Source organism: Engraulis encrasicolus, chromosome 11 (assembly GCF_034702125.1).
Source record: "Engraulis encrasicolus isolate BLACKSEA-1 chromosome 11, IST_EnEncr_1.0, whole genome shotgun sequence".
Classification (NCBI taxonomy): domain Eukaryota; kingdom Metazoa; phylum Chordata; class Actinopteri; order Clupeiformes; family Engraulidae; genus Engraulis; species Engraulis encrasicolus.
Window position 1 is genome coordinate 52697795 of NC_085867.1, and position 19617 is coordinate 52717411.

Here is a 19617-nt window from a genome sequence, read left to right on the forward strand (position 1 = left end):
ATTTTCTAGGTTCTATCTCAACTATCTGCCTCCCCTCCCCTCATCTCATCGCCAGTCTCTGGTTTGAGCCTTGCTGAAATGTCTTGCTGTCAGTCTTGCTGTCGCGCTTGATCGTTGTCACAGCAACCAGCGCAAACACCCGAAGGAGGACAGTCCCAGAGGAGAGTAAACTGTTGTGGTATCCGTTTGCACTTTGTTTACAATACTAATAATCTGAATTAATCTGAATTAATTGCCATTATCTACCACTGTCCGACTATGGTGGCTAATTAAGTAAAGGTTTTGAATTGAGCACAGCCAAGTCGCTGGGAAACAATGCCCGTGCTAAAAACTGGCGCTACAAAAACCAAACAGGTAGGCATTAAATTATACTATTGTTGTCTGACATATTGACTTGTGTAGCCTGGCTGACAACAGGGCCGCGTTAACCCTCGCCGGGGCCCGGTGCAGACGCAATCCGGGGCCCCTACACCACATTATAATGAGCCATAGCCATATTCAAAACGCATGAAACAACCCAGGCTACACGTTCTACTCCAACACAAAAAAAGGGTGCGCGGAACCCCCTGCTGAGTTCACCAGTCGCAACGCAAGCCATTGGAAGCCTAGCCAGCTGACAGGGAGGAGATTCTGTGCACTACCGTTTAGCAGAGTAAACGTCGGCTCAGCTAGAACTACCAAACAGAAGCACAACCAAAAGTCTCTTATTTTTGCTACGTTGCTGCCGACCAATTTGTCGAATCGAAACCGTCGTGGGAAACACGTGTTAATTAATGTAACTTCCAATGGCCTTGGAAAGACTGGCTGTCTGTCAAAGGAAAGTATAGCCTACTCAGTCAGCTGTCGCTTGACGCGAGGAAGGGGAATCCCCTTAGCAGCGAACCACAGCAAAGTGAAGCTGTCACGAAATCCCCCTCAAAATGTACCATAAAGGCTACCAATTAAGAAGTCAGCGGTTTTCATCTATATGGTGCATTACAATGCAATAGTGTGCAATCATTGCAGTAGATTACGGTGCAAACTCGTAGGCCAAATGTTTAGATGTGTGGATGTGGATGTATCACGCAAGTTTTTTTCCCCTCCCAGATACTTGCTAACTGAACAATCCGCGAGTGATACCCAGGCATGTTTTAACTGAACACAAAGCCGAACGCAAAGATATACGCTGACAGAGCATCGACATTAGACCTATTACAGTGCTTTAGGGAAATGGCCATAACATTGCTTTAGGAAAATGCGACTAGCCTATATCATTTTAGTGTTTGCTAGATTGGCTTGCCCTATTGTTGTCAGACTGTCAGAACTTTGAGTGCTGGTTGGTGCTTGCTACGTAGCATTATTGTGAACACTTTTTAAAAAACACCTCAGAAGTGGTCCTCGCCGCGACAAAGACTTTTGTTTCGCGAATGCAGTTGGGTGCGTGATTTATTTCCCCATGTTTTAACAATAGAATAAGATAAAGTTAGGTTGGTGTGCTGTGCTTTGTTTGCTTAGCTTAGGCCTACATGATTGCACAAGTCCATGATCGCTATGCAACAATTACAAAAAGCAATTATAACACTGACATTACAAAAATGGATAACGTTGCCAACCTTCTCTTCAATGCGTTAATCCATGCCGGGCTGAAGTTTATCCGTACAATCTGAAGCAAGTGCTGACGCCGAGTTTCTCACATCTTTTTTAGACAGTAGCCCATCATCAAACTATAGCCTAACATTATTGACCACCGTTTTCACTGGTGGCACACAACCAGAAGCATCTGACTGAAATGATAAGTTCCGACCTCCAATTCCTGCGTGCATGCAGAGGCGATTCTAGGCTCAGTAGGGGGGACAAGCGAAGATTAAAAAGAAAGAACACTTGTAACAAATCGCCACTACTGTTCCCCAGCTACAGTCTTGGGGGCCCAAGCTGCCTGTCTAGCCTGGTGACAAGATATGCATATGCGCCTCTGCTTGCCTACGGATGGCGAAATGCAAAGTACAATTGATTGTCTCAAAATATCGTTTCATATTTTCCAATCTCACGACGTCCGGGGCCCCCTCTAGTGGCGGGGCCCGGTGCTGCAGCACCGGTTGCACCATAGGATAACGCGGCCCTGGCTGACAAGTTGACTACCTCAACTGTATGTTCAAATACATTACAAGAAAGGTGAATCAGCTAAGTTTGTTTTCTCGATGTTGCAAGTGCAACCTATCTAGGCTACATTATACTTGTGGTGGTGCTGGTTGCTTTTGTGGCCCCACCACAAGTCTCATACTGACTCCAGGGTGCAAAGTGAAAAATACTGCTGAATGAATGAAAGAGTATTTGCTGAATATTCTTGGCATTCTTGCAGGGGTCCAAAGAGTCAAAGGCTGCCTCAAAATCGAAATCAGACAGAAAATTCAGCAAGAAAAAGGTAGGTTACTAGCTGGGAGACACTGGACCACTTTTTTTTTTTTTAAACATAATGTAGACTGATAATGCTGTTGTGTTATGATGTGTTGATTAGGATGAGGATGACCACGGGCCTGATGTGGGGGAAGGGACTGACGAATGGAGCCAGGGGAAAACTCTGGTGAAACCCCCAGATCAGCTTGACTTGACAGAAGCTGTGAGTAGGATGGCTACCACTTACATAAGGCTACATTTTGGTATTGTTGTCGAATCTTTGCTTCATAGACTGTTATGCCATGGCACTGTCAGTGATTGGCCAATCTCGCTCTCCAGTCGACTAATTGTTTAATCTTGGCTGGGGGGATGTTATGGAAAATCTTCCAATGCCTCGTTTCTGATAATGCCATGCTTTCCCCTATTAGGTGTTTATTAGGTCAGTGTTTCTCAACCAGGGTGCCGGGCCACCCTGGGGTGCCTCAGGTCCCCCTCAGGGGTGCCGCGGAAAAATGGCTGATAAATACATTATGTAATATAGTACATATTTGTCTACATTAAAGCTTAGTCAGTGGAATCTTTCATCTGCCATTCACACACAATAAAATAAATTTAGGTTGGCCCACTAAGATGCAACTTTGAACGAAGGGTGTGTGACGTCTCCAAATGTGTTACTTTTCTAAGATTGTGTGGTATCGGATGCGATGCCATGTTACGGCTTGTTGGTTTGGGGTGCCTTTAAATATTTCAGGGATTGAAAGGGGGCCTCGCCTAAAAAAAGGTTGAGAACCACTGTATTAGGTGATTATATGGTTGAAGACGATTAGATGAGAGTAGGGGCTATAGGCTATACATTAAACATGTACTTATAAGTCGTGTTTCAGCAGTAGCTGATTCTGATATTGCTTCTGAGGAAATAGAGGTAACGTGTGTACATGTGCTGTATGTGTACATGATAGGAGGAATAGGCCTATATAAAGATTTTTCATTGTGTTGCTGGACTGCAGGAGCTGAAGGAGGAATTCACACGGATTCTGACGGCGAACAATCCTCATGCTCCGCAGAACATTGTCCGCTACAGCTTCAAAGTAAGTATCGGTATTCTCTTTATTAATAGACACAAAACATGAAACTGGTAATTGACAAGGTAATTTGGCAGTAGCAATTTGCTACTTAAGTTTGGCATGTGTTGAAAAGGTATCTTCTTCTTCCTCTTCTTCTTCTTCTTCTTCTTCTTCTTCTTCTTCTTCTTCTTCTTCTTCCTCTTCTTCTTCTTCTTCTTCTTCTTCACCAGGAGCGCTCTTATAAGGCAATCAGCAGTGTTGATCAGTTGGCCGTCCACTTTGTCCTAGAGGGAAATCTTCTGCACAAGGACTCTGATGAGGCCCGCAGGCAGAGAGCCAAGCAAGGCATTCCCGAAGGTTCGCTCTGTCACATAGATCTGTCACAGCTTCACAGAGACACATTTCAGGGTTGAATTAAATCCTATACTGCAATGGTATCGTTGACTGAGAGGTTTGAGGTTTGCCCTAAAATTATTTTCTAACCTTACCCTGCGTCCTTGTGATTTTCTGCTTTGACACATTAGAAAACTAAAGTTAATGCATGATACATCAGAATAATAATAATAAGGTTTTGTTACAGAAAAGCCAGTGGACACTGCTGCGGTAGAGACCGATGAGGAGAAGGCAGAGACTCCGGTAATGAGAACCACTTTTACACTTATCCCACCACCATTTATCATTATAAATCCACTGAATAAAGCGCACGGCTCTTGGCCCACTGAACCTGACATCTAATGAATCTTGCCATTAAAGTCTGACCTTTACAAAGGCGCCATGCATTAGACTTAAATGTGCATAATTTTAAGAGTGAAGTGCAAATAATTCTTACAGTAATGTGCTGTCAGATGAGACTTCTTTCTATTGTTGACAATTTATAGTGTTGTTGACATCCTACGTAGGGATGGAGATTACACATTGTAGACCAGTTACTACACTTTTGCTGATGCCAAACCTGGTGCAACAGAGTGTATTCGGTTCAGTCTTTTCATTGCATGTTATTTGGTCATCTTGCACAGAGGTAAGACACTGTGCTACCCTGTAAAAACCATCTGGCAAAAAATAGTGTTAAAAAAATAGAATCGGGTAATCAGTTAGAAAGTTGGGCTTGTAGGTTCAATTCCCTCCATCACCAGGTTGGTGGGTGTAGTTACAGTACAAGACAAGACAGCATTACTCCCCATTCCCCATGCTTTATGTAAAATACAGAGCATGGTATTGTTCCACTGCACTGGCCCCTTCAGGCCTTCTTTTCAACTACAAAATTGAGATGATTGCATTGTGTGTCCTCTGTCACTATGTTGAATTGTTCTTTCTTGTTCTTTCCTCCTCTAAAACCATTTTTCCGCATCTTCCTGGTTGGAGGGAGGTGGAGGGGAGGGGGAGGGGGAGGAGGGAGGTGCGGAAGAGAGGCCTGACAGCCAGGAGGTGAAAGGCAGCAGCAAGGAGCGCAAGCTCACCAATCAGTTCAACTTCAGTGAGCGTGCCTCCCAGACACTCAACAACCCACTCAGGGTAAGCCAAACATAAGCAGCGCTACTACCAAAACAAGACTAGTCAGAGACGGACATGTATTTGTGTAACATGTTAAATCTAAAGGACAGCAAAAATCTGCGCGAACAAGGACAATTAAATCCAATGCAAGTGTTATAGCTGGTTTGGAAAATGTGCTAATTTAACAGTCTCTAAGAGACTGTGAAGCTTATTCAATGTACCAATTAGGATTCTTTTTCTGCCCAATTGTCTTCTGGAGGATTTTTTTTTCTTATGAAGGATTGTTTCACAGCTTTGGGGGGATACATTGTTCCAAGTGCACCACACATTCCACCTAATTTTTTGCATTCACTTCAGTAGCTGCAGAGCAATGACAATGACATTTCATATTCATCCATCTGATTCCATACATATTTATGCATATGAGGCAGCACCATCTACCCTCCAACAGCTTTCCTCTCTACAGCCATTTAGGCACAAAATGTTTCGCACTGTCTCTGTTTGCACAGTGACATTATCGAGATTATGATTTATCTAGACTGTCTATGATTTATAGTGGATTAGCATAAAACACCAAATGTTCAGATTTGGCTCTAAGATAACGCCTCCACGTGAGATAAGGCCAAGCAATGCATTGTAGACCGTCAGGTCCACAAAAAGCTCTTTTGGCTCAGTGTACGTTTTTTGTAATTTAAAAGCTTACATGTACAATACATCCCTTTATAGACGTTAAAAGTAAAGCCTATGAGGTGCCAAGTCATCAAAATATTTATGCTATTCATAAAATGCTTGATGAATCAATGTGCTCAATCTTTTTTTTTGTTCTTCAAGGAAAGGGAATGCCAGACTGACCCGCCTCCTCGTGCCAATTTATCAGCCACAGCAAATCAAGTGAGACAACTGCCTTATTGCCCCTTTAAAGGAACAATCCACCCTTTTTTGATTTTCACATATTTGCAGTATTTCCCAGCATTATTCATGAATGTGCATATAATTTTCGTCTATGTGTTTCCATTGCCTAGTTTAACTGTATAGCCAAATTAAGTGAAGCAATGCAAGTCTATGGGGGCAAACAAAACATCATCAAATGTACTTATTAAGTACTTTAAAATTAATGTAAAATTCACCAGAGTGCAAAACAGCTATTTAATCCTGTCCTGTGACCAGTGCTTAATTTGTCAAGCGGTAGGTCCTGGAGCGCAGAGGATGGTGCAGAGGGGGATCTGTGATGTCTTTCCATAAGGTTCCATCCAAGGTTCCGGAGCTCTCGTCTGAGGTTCCGGAGCTAGCTCCCCCTTGCTCCCCCTCAAATTAAGCACTGCCTGTGATCATTTGTGGCTTGATGCTAATGCCTCCATTCACTTCCAGTGATTATGCTAAGCTACGCTAATAATTCTGATCCAATAAATCTAAGTACTGAAAACACTGAGAAGAAAATGATATGCACATTCATGAATAATGCTTGGAAATACTGCAAATATGTGAAAATCAAAACAGGGTGGACTGTTCCTTTAATGAAATACACTGTGATGATAGTAGAGTTTATTAATAATAGTAATAATGATACGTATGTTTTATACTGTATAGTGCTTTTCAAGACACTCAAAGACGCTTTACACACCATAGAATATAAAAACAAAACACATAATGAACACGAAGACTTAAATAAACTCAACAAAAGCACAATGCTGCAGATTGACTGCTTTTAACAGAAAAAAAATGTGGATATTCTTTGTTTTTGTAATTCACTTCTAATGTATTGCCAGTGGGAAATCTATGATGCTTATGTGGAAGAGCTGCAGAAGCAGGAGAAGAACAAGGAGAAGAACAAAGCCCCGGCAAGTAAGAAAGAGGACGACAAGGGCAAGAAGAAGATTATGATGGTGGAGATGCAGGTGGGCCTATTCATGTGCAGTGTGCATGTGCTTATTGTGTGTATGTGCGTGCGTGCGTGTGTGTGTAAGAGAGAGAGAGAGAGAGAGAAAGAGAGAACAAGACAGTTGATGGGTTATATTGTTGTGAACGTTTCGAGTGTATATGTTTTTTACAGCAAGACGACAAGATTTCCCAGTGCACATGGGTAGTCATCTCAGACGTAGATGGGTTTCATACAGGCTCATTATCCATGAATTATTGGTGAATTTTACATTAACCTCGTTTGTCTTTTCTCCCCAGAGTGATGACATCAGTAAAGTGTCCAAGGCAGCGAAAATTGTGGAGCGAATGGTCAACCAGAACACATTTGACGACATTGCACAGGGTACGTCCCCCTTTTCCCCTGCTGTCACCAGTCATCATATAATATCATTTGTTGATTTGAAATGTGTCCTGATGTGACCCTACTGACTGACTATTGAGTGAGTCAATGCTCTGCTAACAATCAGCTGTTTTGTGTGTGTGTGTGTGTGTGTGTGTGTGTGTGTGTGTGTGTGTGTGTGTGTGTGTGTGTGTGTGTGTGTGTGTGTGTGTGTGTGTGTGTGTGTGTGCCCAAGTAAAAAAAAAGTGTACTTAATATATACTTAATAAGTACGTTTTATTGTATTTAAAGTGTACTTCAAAAGTGTGTATTTAAAGAATGTTATTTTAGGACAACTTATAGTATACTTAAATGTACTTGAAATATAATTAAGTAGAGCTTAAACACATTTTAAGTTGACTTTTTTGTACTAAAATTAAACTTTGTATAAGTGTACTTAATATACTAAAAATATATTTAACTTTAAGTACATTATAAGTATACTAACCAAGTCACTTTAAAATGTGTTTAATGTTTACTTTAGCATGCGGATAAGTGCATTTTAAGTACATTAGAAATCTATTTTAACGTCATGAGAAAGTACTTTATAGTATACTGCAGAAGTACATACTTAAGTTGTGTTATTTTGGGACAACTTATAGTATACTTAAATACACTTGAAATATAATTAAGTAGAGCTTAATCACATTTTAAGTTGACTTTTTTGTACTAAAATCAAACTTTGTACAAGTGTACTTAGTATACTAAAAACATACTTAATTTTAAGTACATTATAAGTATACTAACCAAGTCTCTTTAAAATGTGTTTAATGTGAACTTTAGCATGTGGATAAGTGCATTTTAAGTACATTAGAAATCTATTTTAACGTCATGAGAAAGTACTTTATAGTATACTGCAGAAGTACATACTTAAGTTGTGTTATTTTGGGACAACTTATAGTATACTTAAATACACTTGAAATATAATTAAGTAGAGCTTAATCACATTTTAAGTTGACTTTTTTGTACTAAAATCAAACTTTGTACAAGTGTACTTAATATACTAAAAATATATTTAACTTTAAGTACATTATAAGTATACTAACCAAGTCACTTTAAAATGTGTTTAATGTGAACTTTAGCATGCGGATAAGCACATTTTAAGTACATTAGAAATCTATTTCAATGTCATGAGAAAGTACTTTATAGTATACTGCAGAAGTACATACTTAAGTTGTGTTATTTTGGGACAACTTATAGTATACTTAAATACACTTGAAATATAATTAAGTAGAGCTTAATCACATTTTAAGTTGACTTTTTTGTACTAAAATCAAACTTTGTACAAGTGTACTTAATATACTAAAAACATACTTACTTTAAGTACATTTCAAATATATTCACAAAAATCGCTTTAAGTACATTTTAAGTGTATTGACTCTAAATGTATTTTAAGTATACTACAAGTAGATTTTACTTCAAGCACATTTCAAATATATTTATTTTAAGTACACTTTAAATATATTTCAAAAGTATATGAAAAAAACATTAATGTAATCCCCAGTTACTCATTTCCATTGTACATTGTCTTGTTCACAACCATCAGCCATTCACATGAACCTTCCTTTCACCTTCACTTCAGACAACAACCACTGCCTCAACCAGGATTCGAACCCACAATTCACTGAACCACAGACCTGCACTCTAACCACTAGACCACAACTATCTGTTCTTTGACAGGCACAATTACGTTCTTGAAGTAATAGTCTTGAGTAGTACACTTTAAGTATACTTTTATATACTTAATTATAATACTTAGAAATCATTGGTGGTGGTATGCTTTTATCGAATTAAAGACACTTTTACATGTTTAATTTGTGCACCAAAAAGTACACTTAAAGTGCACTTAATACACTAATAACACAACTTAAGTACAGACTTCAGTATTGTGCTTAAAAGTTTAATAGGTAAGGCCTTACATGCTTTTTTAAGATCTGTTTGTGCTCTTCAATATGGTGTTTTTACCATGAAAATACATTAACAAAATGGAAGGTGGAAGGTTATTTAATGTTACAAAGCATAATGAATAAATAAGCCTAGGTTAAAATACACTAAAATGATGGTTTAAAAAAGTACCCAGGTGAAAAAAAGTGTACTTAATATACTTAATAAGTATGTATTTTTGTATTTAAAATATACTTCAAAAGTGTGTATTTAAAGAATGTTATTTTGGGACAACTTATAGTATACTTAAATACACTTGAAATATAATTAAGTAGAGCTTTAACACATTTTAAGTTGACTTTTTGGTACTAAAAATTAAACTTTGTACAAGTGTACTTAATATACTAAAATCATACTTAACTTTAAGTACGTTTCAAATATTCTTTCTAATACCAAACTTTAGCACATTACTTTTAAAATAAAAATACACTTAAAATACACTTAACATATACTACACTAACAGTATGTTTTCAAATACAACACTTAAGCACATTACTTTAAAAATACAAATACACTTAAAATACACTTGAAGTGGTTCAAGACAACAAGAAAAATAACATAAAATCTTTATAAGTGAGTACATTTCATTAAAGACAATTAATATTAGTGTCAAAAAGGCAATATAGTAAGTATGCAAAAAAATATGCATATTTGTAAAGGTCGTAAAATAAAGTTTAGGTATATATAACTGATAATGTATATTTTCTAACACTATGTTTGAGTACATTTTTTAAGAACAAAGTTTAATACATTAAACTAGCAGTACATTTTCTAATACCATACATTACTATAATGGTGTACTGTGTATGATTTTTTGTAGTTTATTTCCAAAATTCATGCTGGAAAAAGGGGAGTCATTCATCATCATCATAAATTGAGGTTCTTGTCCATGTTCCAGATATAGACATTTTTTGCTAGGAAAATGACTGTACTTTGGCCAGTAATTAGTTTATTTATTTTGTAAATATAGTTACAATACATTTAAATACACAACACTAATAGTGTATTTTCTAAAAACAATCTTTAGCACATTACTTTAAAAATACAAATGTACTTAAAATACATTTAAATACAATACACTAATAGTGTATTTTATAACACTACACTTTAACACATTACTTTTAAAATATAAATGTACTTAAAATAGACTTAAAATAGAATATACTAATAGTATATTTAACAATACCACACTTAAGCACATTACTTTAAAAATACAAATGTATTTACAATACATTTAAATACAATACACTAATAGTGTATTTTTTAATAAAACACTTTAGCACATTACTTTTAAAATACAAATGTACTTAAAATAGACTTTAAATAGAATATACTAATAGTATATTTAACAATACCACACTTTAGCACATTACTTGAAAAATACAAATGTATTTACAATACATTTAAATACAATACACTAATAGTGTATTTTATAATACTACACTTTAACACATTACTTTTAAAATACAAATGTACTTAAAATAGACTTAAAATTGAATATACTAAAAGTATATTTAACAGTACCACACTTAAGCACATTACTTTAAAAATACAAATGTACTTACAATACATTTAAATACAATACACTAATAGTGTATTTTATAATACTACATTTAAGTACATAACTTTTAAAATACAAAGATACTTAAAATACACTTAAAATATAATACACCAATAGTATACTTTATAATGGTAAACTTTAGCACATTACTTTTAAAATACAAATGTACTTAAAATACATTTAAATAGAATATACTAATAGTATATTTAACAATACCACACTTAAGCACATTACTTTAAAAATACAAATGTATTTACAATACATTTAAATACAATACACTAATAGTGTATTTTATAATACTACACGTTAACACATTACTTTTAAAATACAAATGTACTTTAAATAGACTTAAAATTGAATATACTACTAGTATAATTAGCAATACCACACTTAAGCCCATTACTTTTAAAATACAAATGTGCTTAAAATATATTTAAATACAATACAATAATAGTGTATTTCATAACACTACACTTAAGTACATGACTTTTAAAATACAATTGTACTAACAATACATTTAAATACAATACACTAATAGTGTATTTTATAATACTACACTTAAGTACATAACTTTTAAAATACAAAGATACTTAAAATACACTTAAAATATAATACACTAACAGTATACTGTATAATGCTACACTTTAGCACATTACTTTTAAAATACTAATGTACTTAAATTAGACTTAAAATACAATATACTAATAGTATATTTGACAATACTACACTTTAGCACATTACTTTTAAAATGCAAATGTACTTACAATACATTTAAATACAATACATTAATAGTGTACTTTCTAATACTACACTTAAGTACATAACTTTTAAAATGCAAAGATACTTAAAATACACTTAAAGTATAATACACTAATAGTATACTTTATAATGCTACACTTTAGCACATTACTTTTAAAATACAAATATACTTGAAATACATTTAAAATATAATACACTAATAGTATATTTGACAATACTACACTTAGCACATTACTTTTAAAATACAAATATACTTAAAATACATTTAAAGTACAATACACTAACAGTATATTTTATAAAACTATATTTAAGTACATAACTTTAATAATACAAATTATTTTAAAATATATTTAAAATACACTTAACTATAAGTATATTTTTAAATACCATACTTAAGTACTGTACTTGATAAGTAGAGTGTACTTAAAATATACTTTCAGAAAATTAAATATATTTAAAGTACACTTAAGTACACATTTTTTTGACCTGGGTGTGTGTGTGTGTGTGTGTGTGTGTGTGTGTGTGTGTGTGTGTGTGTGTGTGTGTGTGTGTGTGTGTGTGTGTGTGTGTGTGTTTGTGTGTGTCTGCTTTGTTTGTGTGTGTGTGTGTCCACAGACTTTAAATACTTTGAGGATGCCTCAGATGAGTTCCGTGAACAAGAGGGCACCTTGCTGCCACTCTGGAAGTTTCAGTATGACAAGGCCAAGAGACTGGCTGTCACCGCCCTCTGCTGGTGAGGAATCACAACTGCTGCCAAGTGCAATGAGTCCATCTCCTCAACTGTAGGTGTTACTGGCCTTGCCATACTGTATGTAAGCTTCAGCAAAAAAAAAATCCTTCCATCTTTACGTCTGGGCCGGTTGCTCTGGAGGAATGTCAAGTTATGTTACCAGACAAACAGACAATCAATGAATGAGGGAGGAACGAGGGAGGCACACATTGCAAACATAAGTTCACCCCTCCCACCAATAATTCCTTTTCAATGTCACAACTCAAAGTCAGCTATTGAGTAAAATGAGATGTCCATTTTCCATAAATTTCAATCGAGTTTCACCGAATTTCTCCCCTCCCTACAGTAAATGTTTCTGAATTTGTCGGTTCCAGAGGTTCTGTACGAATGAAATGAATACAAAGATATTGTAAGTCCAGGCTAGTGTAATTGCACCATGTAATGGGATAATAAAGGTTGGTTGATATGTTTGCTATCCTATAGGAATGAGAACTACAGGGATCTGTTTGCTGTGGGCCTTGGATCATGTAAGTCGGTCGTGTTTACGTTTTTTTATTCCAAGACATTACCTTTTTTTCCGATGTGCTTGTTGTTGATGTTGCCATTTATGGTTGCTAAGGTCATTGTAGGCATGTTGAGCTAAACTGAACTCACCAAGGCAGGAAGGAAACAATAACGTCTATCTCATTCTCTGTAGTCACCTCTCTTCCTCTCTTGCTCTGCCTCAGATGACTTCACCAAGCAGGGCAGAGGCATGCTGCTCTACTACTCTCTGAAGAACCCCACTTACCCAGAATGCACCTACCCCACCACGTCGGGCATCATGTGCCTGGACATCCACCCGCAGCTGTCCTACCTGGTGGCCGTGGGCTTCTACGACGGCTGCGTGGGCGTCTACAGCATGCAAGAGGAGGGCACCCAGCCCATCTACAAGAGCACCGCCAAGTCGGGCAAACACACAGACCCCGTCTGGCAGGTGTGTGTGTGTGGGTGTGGGTGTGGTTGTGTGTGCGTTTATGTATGCGCCTGTGTGCTTGCCAGGCTTTCTGAAAATGAGACCAACAACGCTCTCTCAGATCTGTGAGTAGAGTTTGCTGAGCAGTGCAGAACCATACAGATGTGGTGAGAGCCAGGCTACTGGACTTCTACTTTGAGCTTGGAGCTTGGGCTTGGCCTTTCAAATTCAAACTCAAAGAAGGAGTCCATTTGCTTACAGCTAAACTCTTTGGACAACATGACTTGGGTGAGTGAGAGTCTTCAGAGGCATACTGCCTGTGCATTTGTCTGACTGACAATGTGAATAATCTGACAAAGGGGCTAGAATACAAGTGTGCATATGTGTAGACTGCATGTCCGTGTGACTGTGGTTGGATGTGTATATTATATACAGTGTATATTATGTCCTGTCCCTTTCTTGAGATAATGATGCAGACAAAACCTATTTTTGCACTTAAATCAAATTTCTTAGGGTAAATCTAATTGCACACTGTATAAATAAACTACTTCAAAAATGATGGGAAAATTGAAATAAGACCATAGATATATGTGAAATAATGTCTTAATGAATAGCAATTATTAATTAATGCGCCAGTTGAAGATCTTAATTAATCACCTAATGGAATGTGATTTCACAGGCTGATTTCACAGATGTTGAAGTTGTGGTGTGTTGGCAGGGTGGCCGCATGTCCTTAAAAAGTCTTAAAAAGTCTTAAATGCCATTTTCGCCAAATAAGGCCTTGAAAAGTCTTATTTTGTCTTAAATTTTCAACCCAAATGTCTTAAATTTGTGGAGCTTAATTTAGGGAGGAATAATTATGTCAGCCATGTGATGAACTTCGCGACGGAAATTGGGAGTTGTAGCCATGTAGTGTAATTTAGAACGCATTATTGAATTTTATTTAGTGTAAAGTTTCATTGTGTATAGTTTTGTGTTTTCAAACGGCTACATTAATGTAAATAACCAATTGGTTTTTGTGCTTCATTTGAACCTGTGTATGATCTTGCGAGTTGGTCCTAATTTCATTTGGAAAATGGTATTGGAAAGTCTTAAAATGTCTTAATTTTGACTTGCTAAAACCTGTAAACGCCGCGAGTTCGTCTTAATTTTATTTGGAAAATGATATTGAAAAGTCTTAAAATGTCTTAATTTTGACTTGGTCAAACCTGTAGACACCCTGGTTGGTGTTGTGGTGTGTTGTGGTGTGTTGGTGTTTGAGCATTGCAAGCATATGAGTGCACCTGGTAGGAGCTCTTATTCTGTAATGCATGTAGTGATGTGGATGGTGCTGTTATTGTATGTAATGTATGCCAACAGGTCCGTTGGCAGAATGACGACATGGACCACAACCATAATTTCTTTTCTGTCTCATCTGATGGCAGAGTGGTGTCCTGGACTCTCGTCAAGGTCAGTAGCATTTATGGTGCCTCTATCAGATTAGTAGTTGGCATTGTTTCATGAACACTAACCAGGTGTGTGTGTGTGTGTGTGTGTGTTTGTGTGCGAGTGTGTGCGCGCGCGTGTGCATGCATGGGTGCGTGCGTGCATGCGTGTGCTTGTGTGTTTGTCTGCCTGTAGAATGAGCTAGTGTATACAGACATCATTAAGCTGTCTTTGGAGGGCTCACCATCAGATGCGCCAGAAGGTCTACAGCTGCCTACCATGGGTAAGATAAGTGTCACAGTATTTTAAATATCTACCGTACACATACACATTCACTGGGGGTATTATTGTGGAAGTGGTATGGGACTTTGTGATTGGGTTCAACACTGAAGATTTTGCAAGTTTGCTTTTCAGAGTGGGAGCAGTGCAGAGTAGACTGATTTAAGCATCCCTTGGATTGGTAAGGTGATTAAATAGCTTGAAAATGTTACATAGCGCTCCTTGAAGACCATGTGCATGTTTTATTTGCATGTCCCATGTGTAGTCTTGCCATGCACCTTCCAGTCCGTATCTATCAGTTATTAATCACAGGTGCACTGTGTAATATTTTTAGTAGTTTGTTTCCAGAATTCATGTTGCCCATTCACAAATGTTACCTTTTTTCACATATACTTACCACCCCCATCAAATGCTAAGTATTCATTGGGGCTGGGAAAATCACACTTTACACAGATGAAAAGGTGGATCTTCTCCATGTCTGCCATTTTGGATTTCCAGAAGTAGGCATTTCTAGCTGCAAAACTTACTGTACTTTGGCCATACTAATACATATTAGTTTATCAATGATTATTCATGAAAAGATCAACTTTTGCAATAGGTTCAGATTCATTGAGAAGAACAGTTGCAATACCTACTCTGGCTACCATCCTACACAGTGCCCCTTTAAGCCGAGGGACTCGCTCACTCCAGTGCACTCTGCTGTACCCTCATAGCGCCCACTTCCCTTGTTGATTGAAGTTGATTGACGTTAGGCCAGGCACTACATGTCTGACAGGAGAGGTGGGGAAGGACAGTCAGATTGGCAGACAGTTGTGGAAAGAGGTGGAGGAAGTGAGTCGGCTGAACAGCAGGTAGATATGCAATCCAGTCTGTATGTTGGAGATGCTGAGAGGGATGACAGGAGATGAGGCTGACAGTTGCAGACATGAGGGGTTGGGGGGCGGGGTCCTCTTGCTGACAGTGCCAGCATTGGATTGCTGTCATTCGCTCCACATTTTACAGATGGAGTTTGGCTGTTATCCAGAAACATATTGCCGAAGCAAAGCTGTGTTTTTTTTCTCATAACACTCGTAGCAGGTCAGTTTTAAATAGATTTGGTTGATTATAAGATGGAAGCAGCTGGATGCTTTCAGCTATATGGCTTGGACTACTTAGGACACCAGGGTCTGCTGATTACTGCATGCATGCAGGGTCTTCATGTTTTCATTTGGTTTCTTGATGTTGTCTCCTGTTTTCACCTTCCCATAGCATGTGGCACATCCTTTGACTTCCACAAGCAGATTGACTACTTGTTCCTGGTGGGAACAGAGGAGGGGAAGATACACAAGGTGAGAAATAACTCACTAAGACATGTAACTAAAAAGTGTGTGTGTGTGTGTGTGTGTGTGTGTGTGTGTGTGTGTGTGTGTGTGTGTGTGTGTGCGTGTGCGTGCGTGCGTGCGTGCGTGCGTGCGTGCGTGCGTGCGTGTGTGTGTGTGTGTGCGTGTGTGTGTGTGTGTGTGTACGTGTATGTGTGCGTGTGTGTACGTGTGTGTGTGTGTGTGTGTGTGTGTGTGTGTGTGTGTGTGTGTGTGCATGCATGTGTCTGTCTGTCTATCTGTGTAAGCACATGTCTCCGTAAGTTCTTCTGACACTACAAAGGCGGCCTGTGTGTGTGTGTGCGTGTGCGTGCGTGTGTGTTCCTCTTTATCTTTTGTGAGACCACCATTTCATCTGCTTTCTGTAAACAGCAGCAGAGTGACATAACCCCTGGTACCAGGCTGTTCCACCGACCATCTGATGATGGGGTAGCCTGCCACATGCACGCGCGCACACACACACACACACACACACACACACACACACACACACACACACACACACACACACACACACACACACACGTACACACGTACCAACCGTATCTCACTCATTTCGTGAAGTATTCACGAAAAAAATATATTAATTTTCGTAGTGCATTCACGTTATTGCCCACCTTTCGTAAAGCCTTCACGAAAATAATAGATTAATTTTCACGCTGCCTATTCACTTGAATTGCCCGACTGTTGCCACATGGTAATCAAACATTTCAAACAAGCAATTTAGGGTTAGGTTTAGGGTTAAGGTTAGGGTTAAGGTTAGGGTTAGGGTTAGGGTTAGGGTTAGGTTTAGGGTTAAGTAGGGTTAAGGTTAGGGTTAGGTTTAGGTTTAGGTTTAGGGGACATAAGGCGTAAGTACCGAAAGGGCCTCGAATTAGTGAGTCCCAAGTGTATCAGCAGTGTTCTGTCAGCACCCCCTCCCCACCCTGGCAGACGTTTGGATAACCATAGCAGCAGTGGGGCAATTCAAGTGAATAGGCAGCGTGAAAATTAATCTATTATTTTCGTGAAGACTTTACGAAAGGTGGGCAATAACGTGAATGCACCACGAAAATTAATATATTATTTTCGTGAAGATTTTACGAAAGGCGTGAGATAGGGCTCCACGTACACACGTACACGCACGCACACAGACACGTATATGGATCAAAGTGTGATGAGTCAGGGAGGCAGTGAGGCGAGATGAATGGCCTTTAGGAAGCAGACGGCAGACCCATCATGCATCACATGTTCAGTGGGCATGCTCAGTAGCAGTTCTCTGTAAAAGAGAAAAGACAAAACCTGCCACAGGCAAATGTACTGATTCATCATTGCACACATACCTACAGTGTATGCCTGGCCATAACAGTTTTGTTGGATTAGAGGTGTTGTGAACATAACTAGTTGGTATATTAGGACTGTAACGATATTGCGTCGAACCGAGAAATCGCGATACACAGTCACAATACTGTATCGCAATGCAAGGCGGCAGTATTGTGATATGTCCTTTCAAAGTTTTGCTCCCCTTCAGTCCAGAAAACAACCACATTATATCATGTAATAGTGCTTCCAAGCCTGAAATCATCATCCTTATTATTTAACTTTTTAAAATTATTAGCAGCCTTTTGTAACCTATTCTACCTATATGCCATCATAGTTTTTATTCATAATTTATTTTACAATGTTGGCAAATGTGAAAATTGTGGTGTGTTTCGAACCGTAGGTCAAAATCGTGATATGAACAAAATGGTGAGTTGAGTATCATTACAGCCCTAGCATATATTGACACTGGCATGGCTCGCCGGCCTTTTAAGATTAGAACAGCCTGCCTAGATGCATCCCAAACAGAAGTATAAATCAGCTCACAGAAGACTGGGCTGTCAAAATGATTGATGGTAGATTGTGAGTGACTATTTGCTCTATATAGTATCTCTCCCTGTCTGACCAGCTGTCACACTGACACCCATGTATATTAAAAGCAACCTGGCACATGTAAAACATTGAGACTCAGACACAGGCACAGACATGCCTACTCACATAGAAGCACACACACGGCCCACACATTGCATACATGCACATATGCATTCATAAATATGCACGCACGCACGCACACACACACACACACACACACACACACACACACACACACACACACACACACACACACACACACACACACACACACACACACACACACACACACACACACACACACACACACACACACACAGACAGTGCCTACGTAGAGGACTCGCCTGAGAGTACCCTGACAGGTCATTTAAAGTACTCCACAGTAGATTTATCCTCCAATTTCCCGTGGGCTGCCTGGGCTGCAGCTGGTACTGACTTGATGGAAGCTTGACAGGGTGGGGATAAAGCCAGGGGCATCTGTATGTCACACTACACAGGTCTCTTCCCTCCTGTCTCCAAGGAAAGCCACCTCACTGTTTTAGTTCTTGCCACAGTGTCAGTCTGGGTGAAGGGAGGCTTTACAGGACGACTCACTCTATGAGCTGGGCTGGGTCCATCTGCTTACAGACTGATGGACAACCTGCAAACTCACACCCTCTGTGTTTAGAGGTGAACCGAGCCTGAGCTTAAAGTCACCTTGTGAAATTCAGTGTAATGTAAAGCTTTTGTCCATTCTTCATCAGCATTTGCAAAGCTCTGAATACAGTCAGCACACCATGGGCTTGCCCTGGCCTGCTGTTTTCACACAACAAGCAGTCAGTGTTTCCAGATTGGGTTCTTGGCATGGCCGTCTGCAGGTAAAAATGCTCAAAAACGGCCATTGGGCGGGTTTTTAAGGCCATTGAAATCAATACAATACAATACAAATTTGGCGGAGTTTAGTTTTAGTTTTACCGTTTGGGCTGGAAATGGTCAGACAAATCTGGCAACACTGCAAGCAGTCAATTAATTTATTTACATTTTCTTATATTTTCTTTACATACAGGCAACATGACCTCACTGAATTCTGTGAAATTAACACAAACCATTGTGACACAAAATCTGTGGCAGTTTCACAGGTTTAGCCAAAATTCTGTGATGCACGGAAGTGCTCACCCCCAGCTCTATGTTCCCACGGTTTTATGCGGTTATGGTTAGGGACTCTTTAGGTCTAGGCACAGCTTATACTGCTAGCATTCTGTTTAGTTAGTACAAGAATTTGGTAGCGTATCAACCAAGTGGAAAAGATACAGTATGTCTCAAAAGAGTGAAATTGTGAATAAAGTGATCAAATTCATGATTGAATGCATTGTTCTGAAAAAGCTAGATTGAACTGTAGGCTTAAAGCATGCATCTAATGCAAGAAGTTTTGAAGAATGTCTACAACAAAATGTTAATGTCATTTGAAATTGCTGCCTCAGTTTCAGAAATGGCACACACCTCTACCACTGTG

The 19617-nt window shown here is 38.6% G+C and overlaps 1 protein-coding gene across 1 annotated transcript in view; it reads left to right on the plus strand.

Moving 5' to 3' along the window:
* Positions 1 to 127: 127 nt before the first annotated feature.
* Positions 128 to 19617, plus strand: part of dnai1.2 (dynein, axonemal, intermediate chain 1, paralog 2) — a 54177-nt gene continuing 34687 nt past the window's right edge. Inside the window, exons 1-16 of the mRNA XM_063210956.1 lie at positions 128 to 354; positions 2339 to 2401; positions 2495 to 2596; positions 3381 to 3461; positions 3668 to 3794; positions 4018 to 4073; positions 4800 to 4949; positions 5760 to 5819; positions 6695 to 6823; positions 7104 to 7188; positions 12104 to 12221; positions 12702 to 12745; positions 12947 to 13194; positions 14533 to 14622; positions 14794 to 14881; positions 16126 to 16205. Of these exons, the coding sequence (XP_063067026.1) occupies positions 316 to 354; positions 2339 to 2401; positions 2495 to 2596; positions 3381 to 3461; positions 3668 to 3794; positions 4018 to 4073; positions 4800 to 4949; positions 5760 to 5819; positions 6695 to 6823; positions 7104 to 7188; positions 12104 to 12221; positions 12702 to 12745; positions 12947 to 13194; positions 14533 to 14622; positions 14794 to 14881; positions 16126 to 16205 (1560 nt within the window). The 5' untranslated portion in view covers positions 128 to 315. The remainder of the gene's footprint in view (positions 355 to 2338; positions 2402 to 2494; positions 2597 to 3380; positions 3462 to 3667; positions 3795 to 4017; positions 4074 to 4799; positions 4950 to 5759; positions 5820 to 6694; positions 6824 to 7103; positions 7189 to 12103; positions 12222 to 12701; positions 12746 to 12946; positions 13195 to 14532; positions 14623 to 14793; positions 14882 to 16125; positions 16206 to 19617) is intronic.